Source organism: Nycticebus coucang, chromosome 4, assembly GCF_027406575.1.
Source record: "Nycticebus coucang isolate mNycCou1 chromosome 4, mNycCou1.pri, whole genome shotgun sequence".
Classification (NCBI taxonomy): Eukaryota; Metazoa; Chordata; class Mammalia; order Primates; family Lorisidae; genus Nycticebus; species Nycticebus coucang.
This window is the reverse complement of record NC_069783.1, coordinates 83,090,198-83,114,028: the sequence shown is the minus strand read 5'-3', so window position 1 is coordinate 83,114,028 and position 23,831 is coordinate 83,090,198. Positions and strand designations below refer to the sequence as shown.

Below are 23,831 nucleotides of genomic sequence, written 5' to 3'. Positions count from 1 at the left end.
TGGTGACTTTTCCACTTTATAGAAAAATATCAGGGAGGCGGAGCAAGATGGCAGCTGAGTAACAGCTTCCTTGGATCTGGGCACCGTGAGTCTGGGGGTTAGGACTCCAGGCATCTCTGGCTGGTGGGATCTGCCTATCATCACCCCTGAGACGATACAGGGAGTCAGCAAGAGACTTCTGGACCCCAAGAGGAGGACTAAAACAGTGGAAAACCGGTGTGTTCAATCCGTCTAAACCCGCCCGCGACTTCCACAGGCACGAGAACTTAAAGAGCAAGAGGAAGTGAAAGGAAAATTAGGGCAAGGAAACAGATAAAAGAAATCACTCATGAGGAAGAATCAGCAGAAAACTCCAGGCAACATGAAGAACCAGTCCAGAACAACCCCGCCAAGGAACCATGAGGTAGCTACTGCAGAGGATTCCACCTATACAGAAATGTTAGGAATGACAGACAGGGAATTTAGAATACACACGTTGAAAACAATGAAAGAAATGATGGAAACAATGAAGGAAACTGCTAATAAAGTGGAAATTAACCAAAAGGAAAATCAGAAACAGAATCAAATAAAGATGAACGATATGAAGAATATAAAAAGGATATAGCAGAGCTGAAGGAACTGAAACAGTCAATCAGGGAACTTAAAGATGCAATGGAAAGTATCAGCAACAGGCTAGACCATGCAGAAGAAAGAATTTCAGAGGTAGAAGACAAAGTTTTTGAGATAACTCAGATAGTAAAAGAGGCAGAAAAGAAGAGAGAGAAAGCAGAACGTTCACTGTCAGAATTATGGGACTTCATGAAGCGTTCCAACATACAAGTTATAGGAATTCCAGAAGGGGAAGAAGAATGCCCCAGAGGAATGGAAGCCATACTAGAGAATATTATAAAAGAAAATTTCCCAAATATCACAAAAGATTCTGACACACTGCTTTCAGAGGGCTATCGGATCCCAGGTCGCCTCAACTCTAACCGAGCTTCTCCAAGACACATTGTGATGAACCTGTCCAAAGTCAAGACAAAAGAAAAGATTCTGCAAGCGGCCAGGAATAAGCGCCAGTTGACCTACAGGGGCAAATCCATCAGAGTGACCGCAGACTTCTCTAATGAAACTTTCCAAGCAAGAAGACAATGGTCATCTACCTTTAATCTACTTAAACAGAACAATTTCCAGCCCAGAATTCTGTACCCTGCTAAGCTAAACTTCAAAATTGATGGAGAAATCAAATCATTTACGGATATACAAACATTGAGGAAATTCGCCACAACAAGACCAGCTCTACAGGAAATACTTCAACCTGTTCTGCACACTGACCACGACAATGGATCAGCAGCAAAGTAAGAACTCAGAAATTAAAGGACAGAACCTCACCTCCACACCGATGCAAAAGATAAAACTAAGTAATGGACTCTCACAAAATAAGACGAATAGAATACTACCACACTTATCAATTATCTCAATAAATGTTAATGGCTTGAATTCCCCACTGAAGAGACATAGATTGGTGGACTGGATTAAAAAACACAAGCCATCCATTTGCTGTCTGCAAGAAACACACCTGGCTTCAAAAGACAAATTAAAGTTCCGAGTCAAGGGTTGGAAGACAATTTTTCAGGCAAATGGAATTCAGAAGAAAAGAGGAGTTGCAATCTTATTTTCAGATACATGTGGATTTAAAGCAACTAAAGTCAAAAAAGACAAAGATGGTCACTTTATATTGGTCAAGGGAAAAATACAACAAGAAGACATTTTAATTCTAAATATTTATGCACCCAATTTAAATGCTCCCAGATTCTTGAAGCAGACCTTACTCAGTCTGAGCAATATGATATCTGATAATACCATAATAACAGGGGACCTTAACACTCCTCTTACAGAGCTGGACAGATCCTCTAAACAGAAATTAAACAAGGATATAAGAGATTTAAATGAGACCCTAGAACAACTGTGCTTGATAAGACCCATATAGAACACTCCATCCCAAAGATAAAGAATATACATTCTTCTCATCACCCCATGGAACATTCTCCAAAATTGATCATATCCTGTGACACAAAACAAATATCAACAGAATCAAAAGAATTGAAATTTTACCTTGTATCTTCTCAGACGATAAGGCACTAAAGGTGGAACTCAACTCTAACAAAAATGTTCGACCCCATCAAAGGTATGGAAACTAAACAATCTTCTGTTGAATAACAGATGGGTGCAGGAAGAAATAAAACAGGAAATCATTAACTTCCTTGAGCATAACAACAATGAAGACACAAGCTACCAAAACCTGTGGGATACTGCAAAAGCAGTTTTGAGAGGAAAATTTATCGCTTTAGATGCCTACATTCGAAAAACAGAAAGAGAGCACATCAACAATCTTACAAGAGATCTTATGGAATTGGAAAAAGAAGAACAATCTAAGCCTGAACTCAGTAGAAGAAAAGAAATCTCCAAAATCAAATCAGAGATCAATGAAATTGAAAACAAAAGAATCATTCAGAAAATTAATGAAACAAGGAGTTGGTTTTTTGAAAAAATAAATAAAATAGATAAACCATTGGCCAGACTAATGAGGAATAGAAAAGTAAAATCTCTAGTAACCTAAATCAGAAACGATAAAGGGGAAATAACAACTGATCCCACAGAGATACAAGAGATCATCTCTGAATACTACCAGAAACTCTATGCCCAGAAATTTGACAATGTGAAAGAAATGGATCGATATTTGGAATCACACCCTCTCCCTAGACTCAGCCAGGAAGAAATAGAGCTCCTGAACAGACCAATTTCAAGCACTGAGATCAAAGAAACAATAAAAAATCTTCCAACCAAAAAATGCCCTGTCCAGATGGCTTCACCCCAGAAGTCTATCAAACCTTCAAGGAAGAGCTTATTCCTGTACTGCAGAAATTATTCCAAAAAATTGAGGAATAAGGAATCTTCCCCAACACATTCTATGAAGCAAACATCACCCTGATACCAAAACCAGGAAAAGACCCAATCAAAAAGGAGGATTTCAGACCAATCTCACTCATGAATATAGACGCAAGAATTCTCAACAAAATCCTAGCCAATAGATTACAGCTTATCATCAAAAAAGTCATTCATCATGATCAAGTAGGCTTCATCCCAGGGATGCAAGGCTGGTTTAACATACGCAAGTCTATAAACGTTATCCACCATATTAACAGAGGCAAAAATAAAGATCACATGATCCTCTCAATAGATGCAGAAAAAGCATTTGATAAAATCCAGCATCCTTTTCTAATTAGAACACTGAAGAGTATAGGCATAGGTGGCACATTTCTAAAACTGATTGAAGCTATCTATGACAAACCCACAGCCAATATTTTACTGAATGGAGTAAAACTGAAAGCTTTTCCTCTTAGAACTGGAACCAGACAAGGTTGTCCTCTGCCACCTTTACTATTCAACGTAGTGCTGGAAGTTCTAGCCAATACAATTAGGCAAGACAAGGAAATAAAGGGAATCCAAATGGGAGCACAGGAGGTCAAACTCTCCCTCTTTGCTGATGACATGATCTTATACTTAGAGAACCCCAAAGACTCAATGACAAGACTCCTAGAAGTCATCAAAAAATACAGTAATGTTTCAGGATATAAAATCAATGTTCACAAGTCAGTAGCCTTTGTGTACACCAATAACAGTCAAGATGAGAAGCTAATTAAGAACACAACTCCCTTTACCATAGTTTCAAAGAAAATGAAATACTTAGGAGTATACCTAATGAAGGAGGTGAAGGACCTCTATAAAGAAAACTATGAAATCTTCAGAAAGGAAATAGCAGAGGATATTAACAAATGAAGAACATACCATGCTCATGGATGGGAAGAATCAACATTGTTAAAATGTCTATACTTCCCAAAGCAATCTACCTATTCAATGCAATTCCTATCAAAATACCAACATCGTACTTTCAAGATTTGGAAAAAATGATTCTGCGTTTTGTATGGAACCAGAAAAAACCACGTATAGCTAAGGCAGTTCTTAGTAACAAAAATAAAGCTGGGGGCATCAGCATACCAGATTTTAGTCTGTACTACAAAGCCATAGTGCTCAAGACAGCATGGTACTGGCACAAAAACAGAGACATAGACACTTGGAATCGAATTGATAACCAAGAAATGAAACTAACATTTTACAACCACCTAATCTTTGATAAACCAAACAAGAACATACCTTGGAGGAGACTCCCTGTTCAATGAATGGTGTTGGGAGAACCGGATGTCTACATGTAAAAGACTGAAACTTGACCCACACCTTTCCCCACTCACAAAAATTGATTCAAGATGGATAAAGGACTTAAATTTAAGGCATGAAACAGTAAAAATCCTCCAAGAAAGCATAGGAAAAACACTGGAAGATATTGGCCTGGGGAAAGACTTCATGAAGAAGACTGGCATGGCAATTGCAACAACAACAAAAATAAACAAATGGGACTTCATGAAACTGAAAAGCTTCTGTACAGCTAAGGAGACAATAACCAAAGCAAAGAGACAACCTACACAATGGGAAAGGATATTTGCATATTTTCAATCAGACAAAAGCTTGATAACTAGGATCTATAGAGAACTCAAATTAATCCACATGAAAAAAGCCAACAATCCCATATATCAATGGGCAAGAGACATGAATAGAACTTTCTCTAAAGATGACAGACGAATGGCTAACAAACACATGAAAAAATGTTCATCATCTCTATATATTAGAGAAATGCAAATCAAAACAACCCTGAGATATCATCTAACCCCAGTGAGAATGGCCCACATCACAAAATCTCAAAACTGCAGGCGTGGATGTGGAGAAGGGAACATTTTTACACTGCTGGTGGGACTGCAAACTAGTACAACCTTTCTTGAAGGAAGTATGGAGAAACCTCAAAGCACTCAAGCTAGACCTCCCATTTGATCCTGCAATCACATTACTGGGCATCTACCCAGAAGGAAAGAAATCCTTTTATCATAAGGACACTTGTACTAGACTGTTTATTGCAGCTCAATTTACAATCGCCAAAATGTGGAAACAGCCTAAATGCCCACCAACCCAGGAATGGATTAACAAGCTGTGGTATATGTATACCATGGAATACTATTCAGCCATTAAAAAAAATGGAGACTTTACATCCTTCGTATTAACCTGGATGAACGTGGAAGGCATTATTCTTAGTAAAGCATCACAAGAATGGAGAAGCATGAATCCTATGTACTCAATTTTGATATGAGGACAATTAATGACAATATGGTTATTGGGGGGGGAAATAGAAAGAGGGAAGGAGGGAGGTGGGTGGGTCCTTGGTGTGTGTCACACTTTATGGGGGCAAGACATGATTGCAAGAGGGACTTTACCTAACAATTGCAATCAGTGTAACCTGGCTTATTGTACCCTCAATGAATCCCCAACAATAAAAAAAAAAAAAAAAAGAATTGTCCCTTCTATACCAATTTTCTTAAGTGTTCTGACCATGAAGGGATGCTGGATATTATCTAAAGCTTTTTCTGCATCATTGAGAGAATCATATGGTCTTTGTTTTTTAATTTGTTTATGTGCTGAATTATATTTATAGATTTATGCATATTGAACCATCCTTGAGACTCTGGGATAAAACCCACTTGGTCATGGTATATAATTTGTTTGATGTGTTGCTGGATTCTGTTTGTTAGGATCTTGTTGAATATTTTTCCATCAATGTTCATTAGTGATATTGGTCTATAATTTTCTTTTCTTGTTGGGTCTTTCCCTGGTTTGGGTATAAAGGTGATGCTTGCTTCATAGAATGTGTTGGGTAATATTCCTTCTCTTTCTATTTTTGGGAAAGGTTGAGTAACATAAGTATTAGTTCCTCTTTTTAGGTTTGGTAGAATTCTGACATGAAGCCATCTCATTCTGAGCTTTTCTTTTTAGGGAGATTTTGTATGGTTGATGCTATTTCAGAACTTGATTAGGCCTGTTCAACATTTCCACTTCATTCTGGCTAAGTCTAGGCAGGTGGCATGCTTCCAAGTATTGATCTATTTCCTTCAGATTTTCATATTTCTGAGAATAGAGTTTCTTGTAATATTCTTTAAAGATTTTTAAATTTCTGAGGAGTCTCTTATTTCGTCTTTACCATTTCTTGTAATATTCATTAAGGATTTTTTTGATTTCTGATGAGTCTGTTGTTATTTCGTCTTTGTTGTTTCTGATTGATGAGATTAGAGATTTTACTCTTTTTTTCCTGATTAAGTTGGCCAAAGGTTTATCTATTTTATTGACCTTTTCGAAAAACCAGCTTTTTGATTTATTAATCTGTTGTATTATTCTTTTGTTTTCAATTTCATTTAATTCTGCTCTAATTTTGGTTATTTCTTTTCTTTTGCTGGGTTTGGGATTGGAATGTTCTTCCTTTTCCAGTTGCTTGAGATGTCCCATTAAGTTTTAACTTCCTCTCTTTCCATTCTCTTGAGGAAGGCTTGCAGTGCTATAAATTTCCCTCTTAGGACTGCCTTTGCCGTATCTCAGAGTTCTGATGATTCATGTTTAGTATCCTTTTGTTCCAAAAATTGGGTAATTTCCTTCTTAATCTTGTCTATGACCCAGCTATCACTCAGCATAAGGTTCTTTAGTTTCCATGTCCTTGTGTGAATTTGCAGATTCCTGTTGTTACTGAGTTCAACTTTTATTCCATGATGGTCCAAGAAGATGGAAGCAATTATTTCTGTTCTTTTAAGTTTGCTGAGGTTAGACTTGTGACGTAAGATGTGATCAATTTTGGAGTATGTTCTATGGGCTTATGAGAAGAATGTGTATTCAGTTTTGTTAGGATGAAATGTTCTGTAGATATCTGTTAAGTCCAATAGTTGAATGGTTAATTTTAAGTCTAAAATTTCTTTGTTTAGCTGCTGCTTCTTCTTCTCCTTCTCCTTCTTCTCCTCCTCCTCCTCCTCCTCTCCTTCTTCTTCTCGCTTTATTGCCCTCAGTTAGAGTGCTGTGGTGCCACAGGTCACAGCACCCTCCAACTCCTGGGCTTAGACGATTCTCTTGCTTCAGCCTCCCAAGGACTACAGGCACCCACCACAACGCCCAGCTACTTTTTTGTTGCAGTTTGGCCCAGGCTGGGTTTGAACCCGCCACCCTCCGTATATGGGGCCAGCACCCTACTCACTGAGCCACAGGCACTGCCCTGCTTAGCTTCTCAGTGGAGGATATATCCAAAACTGCCAAAGGAGTGTTAAAATCTCCGACTATTATGGAGCTGAGGAAATCAAGTTGCTCCTATCTTTTACAGTCTGTCTTATAAATTGAGGCACATTCTGTTTGGGTGCATAAAAGTTAATAATTGAAATCTCATCACGTTGTTACCCTTAACAAATATGAAGTGACCATCCTTATCTATCCTTACTTTTGTTGGTTTAAAGCCTATTGTATCTGCAAATAAAATTGGAACACCTGTTTTTTCTGATTTCCATTTACCTGAAATATAGTTGACCATCCCTTCACCTTGACTATATTTATCTTTTAAGATAAGATGAGATTCTTGTATGCAGTAGATATCTGGCCTGAATTTTTGTATCCAGTCAGCCAACTTGTGCCTCTTTAGAGGACAATTTGAGCCATTCACATTAATTGTAAATATTGATAAGCCTGGTAGAATTTTGGATATCGAGTTTCTCAAAAGTCCAATTGACATTTTTTAATCCTTTCACCACTGTGGAAGTTGGAATTTGATCAAAAGTTTCTGAGTAAGTTTACTTTTGTGGTGGAGGATTGCACTGGTCATTATGGAGGATAGGTCTGAGAATATCCTGGAGAGCTGGTTTAGTTATGGCAAATTTCTTCAACATGTGAATGTCATTAAAGTATTTAATTTCTCCATCATAAATGAAACTCAGTTTAGCTGTATATAGGATCCTGGGTTCAAAGTTATTTTGTTTAAGGAGACTAAAAGTCAATGACCACTCTTTTCTAGCTTGAAAGGTTTCAGCAGGGAGATCTGGAGTCATTCTAATATTCTTCCCCTTGTAGGTTATGGTTTTCCTATGTCTGGCTGCTTGCAGAATTTTCTCCTTCATATTAACTTTGGTGAAGTTAATTATAATGTGTCTAGGAGGTGTCTTATTTGGGTTGAGCCATTCTGGGTTTCTGAAACTGTCTGATATCTGACTTTCAGAATCTCTTGGCATGCCTGGAAAGTTCTCCTTCATCATCTCATGAAGTAGAGCATCAGTGACTTTCGAGGCCACCTCGTCACATTCAGGAATTCCTATAAGGCGATTATTAGTTTTCTACAAATTATCCCAGAACTCTCTGAGAGAATGATCTGTTTTTGCTCTCCATTTCTCTTCCTCTTTTAGCATTTGCGAGTGTTCAGAAGCTTTGTCTTCAATGTCAGAAATCCTTTCTTTTGCTTGCTCCATTCTGTTACTGAGGGATTCTACTGTGTTTCTCAGATCTTTGAGGGCTGTAACTTCTTGCTTAATGTGTCAAAATCGTTGATTTTCTTTGAATTCATTGAATTCTTGAGACAACTTTTGAAATGCTCCTTGAATTTCTAATTCCAACTTTACATCCATTCTGTTAATCTTATTTGCAATCCAAATTCTGAATTCAATTTCTGACATCTCAGCCATTTGTGTATAAATGGGATCTTTTGTTTGTCCACCATGTCATTCCTTGGGGGAGTTGATCTACTCTGATTATTCATGTTGCCAGAATTTTCCCACTGATTCTGCCCCATGATTATTTTACATCATTGGCTAGATGAGCAGATAAGGTGAAATTGGGTTGGGGGCTCTTGGAGTAGGGATTAACCAGCCCTTTTTCCAAGAGCTGGGACTGGTGTCTGTACCTTTTCCCCTAGTACTTTACAAAGGACCCGTATAGTGCTACAGCCGGAGACACTGGGGACCTGCTTGGTGTGGTGGGGCTAAGTGGCTCTGTCTTGTTTTCAGCTGATCTCTGTCCAATCCTAGTGAATCCGTAACTCTGGGTTGAAGTCTCAGTGGTGAGAAATGCTCTGGAGTCATAAGTTTATAAACTCTGCCATTAGGAAGGATATCACTGATGACGAAATGCCCAATTGTTCGAGGTCTGAATAGTGAGTGACTCAGATGGAGCACGTACAGTCTGGCTGGCTCCTCTACAGCCCCACACAGGCCTTTGCGGCATCTTTCTCATCTACGTCTGTGGTGACCATGCTTCCACGACCTGTGGCTAGCAGGTGGGCGATGCCAGGCAGATACTATTCCAGCCATTCCCCAGCCACCCCCGCTGGCCCCTGACCCTGCATGTCAACTTTAAAGAAATTTCTAAATTTTTAATTATTGTAACAAGAATGCCAAAAGGATGACTTAAAGATTAGATAACTGATCTTGAATTTATACATAAAAAGAAGAAAAAGTGAGAGCCAGCAAAGTTCTGAAAAATTAGCCCTACAAAATATTAAAATCTGTTATAAAATTATGATAATTAAAACTGTTTTGTACACATGAACAGGAAATTAGATATGAACAAGAACAGAAAGTCTAGTACATACTCTAAAATATGTGAGGGAATTAGTCTATAATAAAGGTGACAATGTTAGAAAAATATATTATTCATTAGATGATGATGAAACATCAGGAAAAAATTGAGTATCTGCATACAGTAGACTCAGAAAAATTCTGGATAGATCAATGATTTAAATGTAAAATGGCAAAAATAACAAGAATAATTTTTTTTTTTTTTTTTGTAGAGACAGAGTCTCATTTTATAGCCCTCGGTAGAGTGCCATGGCATCACACAGCTCACAGCAACCTCCAACTCCTGGGCTTAAGCGATTCTCTTGCCTCAGCCTCCCGAGTAGCTGGGACTACAGGCGCCCGCCACAACGCCCGGCTATTAACAAAACTAATTTTTAAAGTATGATAATTTTAGTTTTATAATTTTACTGAGTGGAGGGCCTAAATATCACATAAAACTCGGAAGACATAAATTCAACTATATATAAATTATGCATTTCTATACATGAAATGGAAGAAAATGTAGGAAAATGTTTGTCAAAATAATGAGTATAAAATGGTGGCCAATGAAACAAGGATAAATAAATATAGATAAACAAAATATAATAGAAAGAGTTAGAGGAACAGAACTCTAATCACACAGAAAGAAAATTAGCTGTAACCAATGGGAGGGTGTAGTCTAAATCAGGCAAAAAAAGGTTGAAAGAGATTATGGTAAAACCTAGGTTAAGCGTTAAAGTAAAATTTAATTTAGACAACACGTGTACATTGGGTTAAGAAATTGGTTCTCAGGTAAAACATATGTGAATTAAATAAAATTACATATTAAATATAATTACATAAAATTAACATACAAAATTAAATATAATTAAATACAATAGAAGCTCTGTAAGTTGACCACCCAAGGGATTGTAACAAACTGGCCAACATACAAAGGTGGTCAATATAAGGAACTGAGTCTACTGTACTGATATGAACATGTGGTATGTGTCTGGTCTATAAAATTAGGTCAACCTAAGGAAGTGACCAATGTAGGAAGGTGATCAACTGTATATAATCTATTCATCAACTCAACAATACCACTCACAGGATTCTGTCTCATAAGAATTTTACCTCCAGTACGGAAGGAAAATACAATTCTGGTACATCATTTTAAATACTAGCCAAATAACCTTAATGTCCCAAAAGAAGAGAATGATTTACTAAAGTATGAACTATTCATGCAATGAGATACTATGCAACCACTAAAAATATGTGTTACAGATTATCTTACTTTTAGGAAGTTCCACAATGTATAAATAAGTGTAAAAAGCATTTATAATATTTTTAAACAAACAGGAAGTTTTCAAATGTGTATTTTTCTGTGTGTATTTGTTGATATGTATAAAATAGTTTGAGCATGAAGAAAGGCAAGAAAAACATACATACATGCTATATTTTGATAATGTTAGATGTCATAGAAAAGGGGGTCTGAGATAGGTAAAAGTGGAAGTAAGGAAAAAATGTAAAGGAACAAAAATAGAAAAGAGAGAGAGGAAGAGGAAGGGGAGAGAGGGAAAAGTGAAGAGGATGGGTAGACAAGAAGAAGTGGAAGGGAAAGAAGGAGGAGGGGGAAAGGAGTCAATTATAAAAAGACCATACATAGCATTTTTGACTCTATCAAAATAAATCAAACTGCCTCATTTTGCTACAGGAGGACACATAGGAGGTGCCACCTTTGAAGAAGAGAGCACACCTTCACCAAACATCAGATCTGCTGGTACCCTGATCTTGGACTTCTCAGCCTCCAGAACAGCAAGGAAGTTTGGAGGAGAAAACTTGGCAAGTCACTGGGAAAAAAGAGGAGAGACTTTGAGGGAAGTAGCTCCTGCAGACAGGTTAGAAAAGAACAGATTTTGAATGTCCCCAGTATAAAGAAATGACAAATGTTGAGGGAGGGGCAAGATGGCGGCTAAGTAACAGCTTCCTTGCAACTGGGCAAGGACTCATCAAAACCCTAGTCCAGAAACACGGCAACTTAAAGAGCAAGAGGAAGTGAAAGCAAAAATTAGGGCAAGGAAACAGATGAAAGAAATCACTCATGAGGAAGAATCAGCAGAAAACTATTGGCAACATGAAAAATCAGTCCAGAGCAACCCCTGCATGGGACTGTGAGGTGGCTACTGCAGAGGATTCCAACTATAAAGAAATGTTGGAAATGACAGAAAGGAAATTTAGAATACAGATGATGACAACAATGAAGAAAATGATAGAAACAATGAAGGAGGGCGGTGCCTGTGGCTCAGTCGGTAGGGCGCCGGCCCCATATACCGAGGGTGGTGGGTTCAAGCTCAGCCCCGGCCAAACTGCAACCAAAAAAAATAGCTGGGTGTTGTGGCGGGTGCCTGTAGTCCCAGCTACTCGGGAGGCTGAGGCAAGAGAATCGCTTAAGCCCAGGAGTTGGAGGTTGCTGTGAGCTGTGTGAGGCCACAGCACTCTACTGAGGGCCTTAAAGTGAGACTCTGTCTCTACAAAAAAAAAAAAAAAAATAGAAACAATGAAGGAAACTACTGATAAAGTGGAAAACAACCAAAAGGAAATCCCAAAACAGAATCAAATAAGAGATGAATGATATGAAGAATATAGAAAGGATATAGCAGAGCTGAAGGAAATGAAGCAGTCAATTAGGGAACTTAAAGATGCAAAAGAAAGTATCAACAACAGATTAGACCATGCAGAAGAAAGAATCTCAGAGGTAGAGGACAAAGCTCTTGAGATAACTCACATAGTTAAAGAGGCAGAAAAGAAGAGAGAGAAAGCAGAACCTTCACTGACAGAATTATGGGACTTTATGAAGCATTCAAACATACGAGTTATAGGTATCCCAGAAGGGGAAGAAAAATGCCCCAGGGAATGGAAGCTATACTAGAGAATATTGTAAATGAAAATTTCCTAAATATCACCAAAGATTATGACAAACTCCTTTCAGAGAGAAATTGGACCCCAGGGCACCTCAACTCTAACTGAGCTTCTCCAAGACCCATTGTGATGAACCTGTCCAAAGTCAAGACCAAAGAAAATATTCTTCGAGCTGCCAGGAGTAAGCATCAGTTGACCTACAGGGGCAAATCCATCAGGGTGACTACAGACTTCTCTAATGAAACATTCTAAGCAAGAAGACAATGGTCATCTATCTTTAATCTACTTAAAAACAACAATTTTCAGCCCAGAATTCTATATCCTACTAAGACAAGCTTTAAAATTGAGAGAGAAATCAAATCATTTACTGATATACATTGAGGAAAATCGTCACAGGAAATACTTCAACCTGTTCTACACGCTGACTATCACAATGGATCAACAGCAAAGTAAGAACTCAGCAATTAAAGGACAGAACCTAACTTCCAACTGATACAAAAGAGAACACTAAGCTAAGGACTCTCACAGAATAAGATGAATAGAAAACTACCACACTTATAAGTTATCTCAATAAATTTTAATGGCTTGAATTCCCCACTGAAGTGGCATAGATTGGCTGACTGGATTAAAAAACACAAGCCATCCATTTGCTGTCTGCAGGAAACACACCAAGCTTCAAAAGACAAATTAAAATTCCAAGTTAAGGGTTGGAAGACAATTTTTCAGGAAAATGGAATTCAGAAGAGAAGAGGAGTTGCAATCTGATTTTCAGATACATGTGGATTTAAAGCAACTAATGTCAAAAAAGAGAAAGATGGTCACTTTATATTGGTCAAGGGAAAAATACAAAAAGAAGACATTTCAATTCTAAATATTTGTGTACCCAGTTTAAATGCTCCCAGATTCTTGAAACGGACCTTGCTCAGTCTGAGCAATATGATGTCCTATAATACCATAATAAGAGGGTACTTTATTATTTTTTTTTATTAAATCATAACTGTATACACTGATATGATCATGGGGCATCATACACTCGCTTCATAAACCATTTGACACATTTTTATCACAGTGGTTAACATAGCCTTTCCGGCGTTATCTCAGTTACTGTGCCAAAACATTTACATTCTACATTTACCAAGTTTCGCAAATACCCCTGTAATATGCACCACAGGTGTGATCCCACCGATCCCCCTTCCTCTACCCACCCCCCCCATTTCCCACTTCCCCCTATTGTTAAGTTGTAGCTGGGTTATAGCTTTCATGTGAGAGTCCCAAATTAGTTTCATAGTAGGGCTGTGTACATTGGGTACTTTTTCTTCCATTCTTGGGATACTTTACTAAGAAGAATATGTTCCAGCTCCATCCATGTAAACATGAAAGAGGTAAAGTCTCCATCTTTCTTTAAGGCTGCATAGTATTCCATGGTATACATATACCACAATTTATTAATCCATTCGTGGATCGATGGGCACTTGGGCTTTTTCCATGACTTAGCTATTGTGAATTGGGCTGCAATAAACATTATGGTACAAATATCTTTGTTATGTTGTGATTTTTGGTCTTCTGGGTACATGCCCAGCAGAGCAATTACAGGATTGAAAGGCAGATCTATTTTTAGATCTCTGAGTGTTCTCCATATATCTTTCCAAAAGGAATGTATTAACTTGCATTCCCACCAGCAGTGCAGAAGTGTTCCCTTTTCTCTGCATCCACGCCAACATCTCTGGTCTTGAGATTTTGTGATATAGGCTAGTCTCATTGGAGTTAGATGATATCTCAAAGTAGTTAAAATTTGCATTTCTCTGATGATTAAAGATGATGAGCGTTTTTTCATATGTCTGAAGGCCGTGCGCCTGTCTTCTTCAGAGAAGTTTCTCTTCAAATCCCTTGCCCAGCCTGCGATGGGATCCCTTGTTTTTTTCTTGCTGATGCGTTTGAGTTCTCTGTGGATTCTGGTTATTAAACCTTTGTCAGAGATATACCCTGCAAATATCTTCTCCCATCTGAGGGCTGTCTGCTTGCTCTGCTTACTGTGTTCTTAGCTGTGCAGAAGCTTTTTAGTTTGATCAAGTCCCAGTAGTGTATTTTTGAAGCTGCTTCAATTGCCTGGGGGGTTCTCCTCATGAAATACTCACCCAGACCAATTTCTTCAAGGGTTTTCCCTGCATTCTCCTCTAGTATTTTTATAGTTTCATGTCTTAAGTTTAAATCTTTAATCCAATGAGAGTCTATCTTAGTTAATGGTGAAAGGTGTGGGTCCAATTTCAGTCTTCTGCAGGTTGCCAGCCAGTTCACCCAGCACCATTTGTTAAATAGGGAATCTTTTCCCCACTGAATGTTTTTAATTAGCTTGTCAAAAATCAAATAGCGGTAAGTAGCTGGATTCATCTCTTGGTTCTCTATTCTGTTCCAGATATCTACTTCTCTGTTTTTGTGCCAATACCATGCTGTTTTGATCACTATCGATTTGTAGTAAGTCTGAGGTCTGGTAGTGTGATTCCTCCTGTTTTGTTTTTATTTCTGAGTAATGTCTTGGCTATTCGAGGTTTTTTCTGATTCCATATAAAACGAAGTAATGTTTTTTCAAGATCTTTAAAATATGACAGTGGAGCTTTAATAGAGAGTGCGTTGAAATTATATATCGCTTTGGGTAGTATGGACATTTTGATAATGTTGATTCTTCCCAGCCATGAGCATGGTATGTTTTTCCATTTGTTAACATTTTCAGCTATTTCTTTTCTTAGAGTTTCATAGTTCTCTTTATAGAGATCTTTCACGTCTTTTGTTAGGTAAATTCCCAAATATTTCATCTTCTTTGGCACTACTGTGAATGGGATAGAGTCCTTAACTGCTTTTTCAATTTGACTGTTGTTGGTGTATATAAAGGCTACCGATTTATGAATGTTGATTTTGTAACCTGAGACGCTGCTGTATTCCTTGATCACTTCTAGGAGTTTTGTAGTAGAGTCCCTAGTGTTTTCCAGATACACAATCATATCATCTGCGAAGAGCGAGAGTTTGATCTCTTCTGACCCTATATGGATACCCTTGATCGCCTTTTCTTCCCTAATTGCGGTGGCTAAAACTTCCATTACAATGTTGAAAAGCAATGGAGACAATGGGCAGCCTTGTCTGGTTCCTGATCTGAGTGGAAATGATTCCAATTTAACTCCATTCAATATGATATTGGCTGTGGGTTTGCTGTAGATAGCCTCTATCAGTTTAAGAAAAGTCCCTTCTAGACCAATTTTCTTGAGTGTTCTGATCATGAAGGGATGCTGGATATTATCAAAAGCTTTTTCTGCATCAATTGAGAGAATCATATGGTCTTTGTTTTTTAATTTGTTTATGTGCTGAATTACATTTATAGATTTACGTATATTGAACCAGCCTTGAGACCCTGGGATAAAACCAACTTGGTCATGATGTATAATTTGTTTGATGTGTTGCTGGATTCTGTTTGTTAGGATCTTGTTGAATATTTTTGCATCTATATTCATTAGTGATATTGGTCTATAATTTTCTTTTCTTGTTGGGTCTTTTCCTGGTTTGGGGATCAGGGTGATGTTTGCTTCATAGAACGTGTTGGGTAGTCTTCCTTCTTTTTCTACATTTTGGAACAGATTGAGTAATATAGGTACTAATTCCTCTTTAAAGTTTTGGTAGAATTCTGATGTGAAGGCATCTGGTCCCGGGCTTTTCTTTTTAGGGAGGTTTTGTATAGTTGATGCTATTTCTGAACTTGATATGGGTCTGTTCAACATTTCCACTTGATTCTGGTTAAGTCTTGGAAGGTGGCGTGCTTCCAAGTATCGGTCTATTTCCTTCAGATTTTCATATTTCTGAGAATAAAGTTTCTTGTAATATTCATTAAGGATTTTTTGGATTTCTGATGAGTCTGTGGTTATTTTGTCTTTGTTGTTTCTGATTGATGAGATTAGAGATTTTACTCCTTTTTTCCTGATTAGGTTGGCCAGAGGTTTATGTATTTTATTGACCTTTTCAAAAAACCAGCTTTTTGATTTATTGATCTGTTGTATTATTCTTTTGTTTTCAATTTCATTTAATTCTGCTCTAATTTTGGTTATTTCTTTTCTCTACTGGGTTTGGGGTTGGAATGTTCTTCCTTTTCCAGTTGCGTGAGATGTCCCATTAAGTTGTTAACTTCCTCTCTTTCCGTTCTCTTGAGGAAGGCTTGCAGTGCTATAAATTTCCCTCTTAGAACTGCCTTTGCAGTGTCCCAGAGGTTCTGATAGTTTGTGTCTTCATTGTTGTTTTGTTCCAAAAAATTGGCGATTTCTTTCTTAATCTCATCTCTGACCCAGCTATCATTCAGCATAAGGTTATTTAACTTCCATGTTTTTGTATGGGTATGCAGATTCCTGTTGTTACTCAATTCAAGTTTTATTCCATGATGGTCGGAGAAGATGCATGGAATAATTTCTATTCCTTTAAATTGACTGAGGTTAGACTTGTGACCTAAAATGTGATCAATTTTGGAGTAAGTTCTGTGGGCTGATGAGAAGTATGTGTATTCAGTTTTGTTGGGATGAAATGTTCTGTAGATGTCTGCTAAATCTAAATATTGGATGGTTAGTTTTAAATCTAAGATTTCTTTGCTCAGCTTCTTTCTGGAGGATCGATCCAACACTGCCGAGGGAGTGTTGAAATCTCCGACGATTATGGAGCTGGAGGAAATCAAGTTACTCATGTCTGTTAGAGTTTCTCTTATAAATTGAGGTGCATTCTGGTTGGGTGCATAGATATTAATAATTGAGATCTTGTCATATTGAGTATTACCCTTAACAAATATGAAGTGACCATTCTTGTCCTTCCTTACTTTTGACGGTTTAAAGCCTACTGTATCTGCAAATAAAATTGCAACACCTGCTTTTTTCTGATTACCATTTGCCTGAAATATGGATGACCATCCTTTCACCCTGAGTCTGTATTTGTCTTTTAAGTTGAGATGTGACTCTTGTATGCAACAAATATCTGGCTTGAGTTTTTGTATCCAGTCAGCTAACCTATGCCTCTTTAGAGAACAGTTTAAGCCATTCACATTGATGGAGAGTATTGATAAGTCTGGTGGAATTTTGGGTATCGAGTTTTTCAAAGGTCCAGTGGACATTTTTAATCCTTTCGCCAGTGTGGAAGTTGGAGTTTGATCCGAAGTTTCTGAGTGAGTTTACTTTTGTGGTATAGGATTGGGTTGGTCATTGTGGAGGATAGGTCTGAGAACATCCTGAAGAGCTGGTTTACTTATGGCAAATTTTTTCAACATATGAATGTCATTGAAGTATTTAATTTCTCCATCATAGATGAAACTCAGTTTAGCTGGATACAAGATCCTGGGTTGAAAGTTTTTTTGCTTTAGGAGATTAAAAGTTGATGACCAGCCTCTTCTGGCTTGAAAAGTTTCAGCAGAGAGATCTGCAGTTATTCTAATATTCTTACCTTTGTATGTTATAGTTTTCTTTCGCCGGGCTGCTTTGAGAATCTTCTCTTTCATGTTAACTTTAGTGAAGCTAATTATGATATGTCTGGGGGATGACTTATTGGGGTTGAATCGTGCTGGGGTTCTGAAGCTGTCTGCTATCTGAATTTCAGATTCTCTAGGCATTTCTGGAAAATTTTCTTTCATAATTTCATGCAGAAGGGCCTCTGTGCTCTCGGAGGCCACTTCATCGTTCTCAGAAATTCCTATAATTCTTATGTTGCTTTTTTTCGAATTATCTGAGAGTTCTCTGAGTGAGTGATCCGTTTTTGCTCTCCATTTCTCTTCCTCTTTGAGAGATTGGGAGCGTTCGAAGACTTTATCTTCAATGTCAGAAATCCTTTCTTCTGCTTGCTCCATTCTGTTACTGAGGGATTCTACTGTATTTTTCATATCTTTGAGGGCTGTAAGTTCTTGCTTCAGTGTGTCTAAGTCTTTGGTGGTTTTGTCTTTAAATTCGTTAAATTCTTGAGACAATTTTTGAATTTCTCCTCAAATTCCTAATTCCATTTTATTAATCTTGTCTGCAATCCAAATTCTGAATTCGATTTCTGACATCTCAGCCAGTTGTTTATGAATGGGATCTTCAATCACATCTGCGGTATCTTTTCTTGGGGGCGTTGATCTATTCTGGTTATTCATTTTACCAGAGTTTTTCCGCTGATTCCGCCCCATGGTTATTTTACTCCCTTTGGTTTTTCCCCTGGGGTTTTATCGAGGGCCTGAACAGTGTTGTCGCCTGAGAAACTGGGGCCCTGTCTGGTGTGGTGGAGCAAAGTGGTTCTGTCCTGTTTTCAGCTGGTTTCTGTTCGATCCTATTGCAACTTCTACTCTGGCTTGAAGTCTCAGCTTTTGTTTGCGTCCTTGTGATCATAACTTGCCTCAGCAGTGTTGATGTGCGTTCTTCAACCTTCTCTCTTGGTGAGGCTCAAGTCCACCAGGATACTTACTAAATTCCTGTCCCTTAACTCTCTTTCTGGACGGGAGCCTCTGTTGAAAGCTGGCTTCAGTCTGCCATCTTGTCTCCCTCCCCCGATCTACCTCAATAAGAGGGTACTTTAACACTCCTCTTACAGAGCTGGACAGATCCTCTAAACAGAAATTAAACAAAGATATAAGGGACTTAAATGAGACCCTAGAACAACTGTACTTGATAGACGCATATAGAACACTCTATCCCAAAGATAAAGAATATATATTCCTCTCAGTGCCCCATAGAACATTCTCCAAAATTGATCATATCCTAGGACACAAAACAAACCTCAACAGAATCAAAATAATTGAAATTTTACCTGTATCTTCTTAGACTACAAGGCACTAAAGGTGGAACTCAACTTCAACAAAATGCTCAATCCCACACAAAGGCATGGAAATTAAACAACCTTCTGTTGAATGACAGTTGGGAGCAGGAAGAAATAAACAGGAAATCATTACTTCCTTTGGCATAACAACAATGTAGACACAAGCTACCAAAACTTGTGGGATACTGCAAAAGCAGTTTTGAGAGGAAAATTTCTGCGTTTTGTATGGAACCAGAAAAAAAAAACCGTATAGCTAAGGCAGTTCTTAGTAATAAAAATAAAGCTGGGGGCATCACCATACCAGATTTTAGGCTGTACTACAAAGTGATAGTGGTCAAGACAGCATGGTACTAGCACAAAAATAGACACATAGACACTTGGAATCAAATAGAAAACCAGGAAATGAAACTAACATCTATAACCACCTAATCTTCAATAAACCAAACAAGAACATACCTTGGGGGAAAGACTCCCTATTCAATAAATGGTGCTGGGAGAACTGGATATCCACCTGTAAAAGACTGAAACTGGACCCACACCTTTCTCCACTCACAGTAATTGATTTAAGATGGATAAAGGATTTAAATTTAAGGCATGAAACAATAAAAATCCTCAAAGAAAGCATAGGAAAAACACTGGAAGATATTGGCCCAGGGAAAGACTTCATAAAGAAGACTTGCCATGGCAATTGCAACAGCAACAAAAATAAACAAATGGGACTTAATTAAACTGAAAAGCTTCTGTACAGCTAAGGAGACAACAACCAAAGCAAATAGACAACCTATACAATGGGAAAGGATATTTTCATATTTTTAATCAGACAAAAGCTAGGGGAAAAAAAATCAAACTACAGACACCCACACATGTGAAATTAAGCTACTTCCTCTCTGCATGATGGAACTTCAGGTCATTTTCACTTTATTCCCTTTTTAAAACTATTATATGAATTATTCATATGTTATTTATAGTGTTCCAGCTATCTATTAGTATATAACAAACTGCCTCAAACTTAGTGACTTAAAAAATATTTATTTGCTAAAAATTCTATAATGTAGGCAGAGTTCCTTGGGGATAGCTTGCCTCTGTTCCACTTGGCATAAGCTGAGACAGCTGAAAGGCTTGTCCCTTCACATGTCTGGCAGTTGATACAGGCTATGGGCTGGGAGTTGTTCAGATGACATCTGTAGTCACCCAGTCTAAAGTAGTGTCCTAGCTCTACCATAATCCTTGCATTATTTTCCTTAGATACTTATCATTAGATAAAATTGTTCAGTCTATTTATTTAGCATTACTAGAATGTCAACAGGAATGTCGTCTGTTTTGTTCATTGGTGCACCCCCAGAGCATGGGTCAGAGTAAACAACAGGTATATAAAAAAAATTAATATACATGAAGGGATTGCTTTAGTGTCAAGTAGAACTACTTTAATCATCAGTGATTAATGATACACTTTTCAAGAGAAAGCAAATAAGCCAGAAAGAGATGTAAAAGGTTTTATACAAATTCCATGGAAGAAAAATGACAGACAGGACTTGATGCCTCACATAATACATGATCGTGAAGGCACAATGAACTCGGGAGAAGGGCAGCAGTTTGTGCCATGCCCACCTTGCAAATGGAAGTTCAGTGTTAACAGCTGCTACTTTGCATTTTGTATTAATTTCAATTGTATTGGTTTTGTAATTTTCTTTAAATTTAAGATATTAACTTCTTTGTTTACAATTCAAGTTAATTCCAAGCTTAGTATTTTTTCCTATAAAGTAATATTAAATAAAAATTAAAAATCATGTTGGATGTGGTGGCTCACACCTATAATCCTAGCATTCTGGGAGGCTGAAGTGAGTGGGTTGCTTGAGCTCAGGAGGTCAAGATCACCCTGCCTTGACTAAAAAGAGAAAAATTAGCCAGGTGTTGTGGCAGGTGCATGTAATCCCAGCTACTTGGGAAGCTGAGGCAAGAGGATCACTTGAGCCCAAGTGTTTAAGGTTGCTGTGAGCTAAAATAATACCATGGCACTTTACCCAGAGCAACAGAGTGAGATTCTGTTTCAAAAAAACAGAAAATTAAAAATCGGCACTATGGAGCCTTAAAAATGTTTTCCTTCAAAAGAAATCAGTATTCAAATGTAAGTTTCAGAAATAAAAAATCATTATCCATAATTTATTTTTTAAAACTCAAAAAATGATAAAATAAAGGCAAACAACATAATTTTAAAGTGGACAAAGGCTGATAATATACAATTTAAGTAATATATGGGCTGATGAATAAACAAAAATATATCTCACCTCATTAATAAGATCAGGTATATTCACAACAATATTCATACCATTTTTACCTATCAGCCTAGCAAAAATAAAAGAACTGATAACATCAGGTTTGACAAAGATGTGAGTATATAGGACGTCTGTTACAGTATAGGTGGAAAGGTAAGTTGATTAAGCGATTCTGGAGGGCATTGGGAAACATTTTTCAACATTAAAAATGCATATTTTATGACCTATAAAATACCATTTCTAGGAATCCACCTTTATTTGTACAAAGAAAAGGTTATTTAACATGGAATTATCTGAAATAGAAAAATAAGCAAAACAACAAAAAAACAAAAAAGAAATAATCGAATTCCCCTCAAAAGGAGACTAGTTAATGGATAATATATTATGGTACATCTGTGCAACAAAATACAGGGCAGCTGTTAAAAATGATTCCTCTATATGTATCTATTGGAAAGATTTCTATATATTTAAGTGAAATAAGCACTTCAAAGATCAGTATATATCTTACTTAATAAAACTATATGTGCTTATAAATACACATATATATGAAAATGTATTTGAGTAAACATATAAAACAGTCCGAGGGGCACATCATCGCTACTAATAGGAGTTAATGTCTAAGGGTGAGAGTAAGAATTTTCATTTATTTTAAATATACTTTCACTGTTTCTTCACATTCATTTATAATTATTCAAAGACACAAATTATTTCTTAAAATTAAGAATTTTCAGACATGTACAATTTTTTAAAGACACCAAGCATGTATTATAAAAATAATAAAACTGTATAATTACATACTTACTTTCCAGTCTTATGTAGTATCCTCCTAATATCCAAAAAAGCCTTATAACTTACATAGTTAAGCATCTGTATTATACATAGTCCTAAAGAGGACTTACCTGCTAGAGAACTTTGTTCACCACCTCATTCTTTAACTTAAACAATGCCTAGAACTTAATATATATATATATTTTTTATTAAATCATAGCTGTGGTACATTGATATAATCATAGGGCATCATTCACTAGCTTCACAGACCATTTAAGAACTTAATATTTGTTAAATAAATATTTACAGTGTTTACAACTTCATAAATAAGTTCTTAACTTTTAGGTTTCATGCCTTCTTTGCCAAGTAAGAGTTTGGAATGATTTTTGTCCTCCAAAGCAATTTTGCAACTTCTCCTGTAGCTAAAAAAAATGGCTAACATGCTGATTTTTGAACTTACCAGAGGCTCCAGTTTTATAGGCTGCTGTTGTTTTCGTGTTCTCTCCTGAGCTTTTGTAGTGTGCCTAAACTTTAGGGTTTGTGTATCAAATTGATTTTCTGTGGATGTGACATAACTCACTCTTCCCTTGTCTTTTATACTTTGCAGTCTTGAAAGGACAGGGTTTTCTCCATGTACTTCAATACTTTTCAGGTCTAATTCATTATCTGAGGACTGAAAAGCCATTCTGACTCCTAGAAAAAATAAGGTCAGAAAAAAAATGAGAAGTAGAACAAAAGGATTGGGAAAAGGTGCTAGTGGAAGAGGACTTAAGGACTAGGGAGGACTGCATTCACTCCCTCCCTCCAGAAAAAGCACATCAAGGTTACCCAGTCTCCCCAAACTGAAGACTTGAACCAAAGGAATAAAAATTAGGAACTGTGCCTTAACTTCAAGGACTCCTGTAGCTGCCTGGGGTAGAATCCAGGAACTTGCATTTCTAACAAGTTCTTGGGTGCTGCTATTGCCACTGATCTGGGAACCACACAGGCCTAGATTTGGAAGGATGAGGAGAAATGCAATTGGCTTGTTATCAGGGTTTCTCATATTTGAGTATGCAAAACATTTCCTGGGGAGCTTGTTCAAAACGCAGGGAACTCTAATAGAGACAATATGAGAAATAAGCCTAGGTACTTATGAAGAAACAAGGGGAAAAAAGAATTGAAGAATTGAGGACTAAATCCCAAAAGAATGCTTCTGGAGCTTTAGTGACAGGAGAATCACTTGAGGAGTCTGTTAAAATGCAGATACTGACGTATATACTAGCAAGGGCCTAAAACTCTAGACTTAAGAGTCTTTTGTAGTGGTCTTGCAATTCTCACCACCACATACACTCCCACCCCATCAGACAATGGGAGTACTAAGCACAAGAGGTCTTGAATCAGGTATCTGAAGACCTAAGTTTTAAGGTTTTTTTTTTAAATTAAATCATAGCTGTATACATTAATGCAATCATGGGGTACAATGTGCTGGTTTTATACACCATTTGAAATATTTTCAGAAAACTGGTTAACATAGCTTTCACTGCATTTTCTTATTGTGTTAAGACATTTATACTTTACACTTAGTAAATTTAACATGTACCCTTATAAAATGCACCTTAGC

The 23,831-nt window shown here is 37.2% G+C and overlaps 1 protein-coding gene across 1 annotated transcript in view; it reads right to left on the bottom strand.

Annotated features, from left to right (window-relative positions):
- The window catches only part of DNAH6 (dynein axonemal heavy chain 6), a 381,781-nt gene that overhangs the window by 332,127 nt on the left and 25,823 nt on the right, over positions 1-23,831 (bottom strand). Inside the window, exon 2 of the mRNA XM_053587707.1 lies at positions 22,689-22,921. Coding sequence (XP_053443682.1) covers positions 22,689-22,913 — 225 coding nt within the window. The 5' untranslated portion in view covers positions 22,914-22,921. The remainder of the gene's footprint in view (positions 1-22,688; positions 22,922-23,831) is intronic.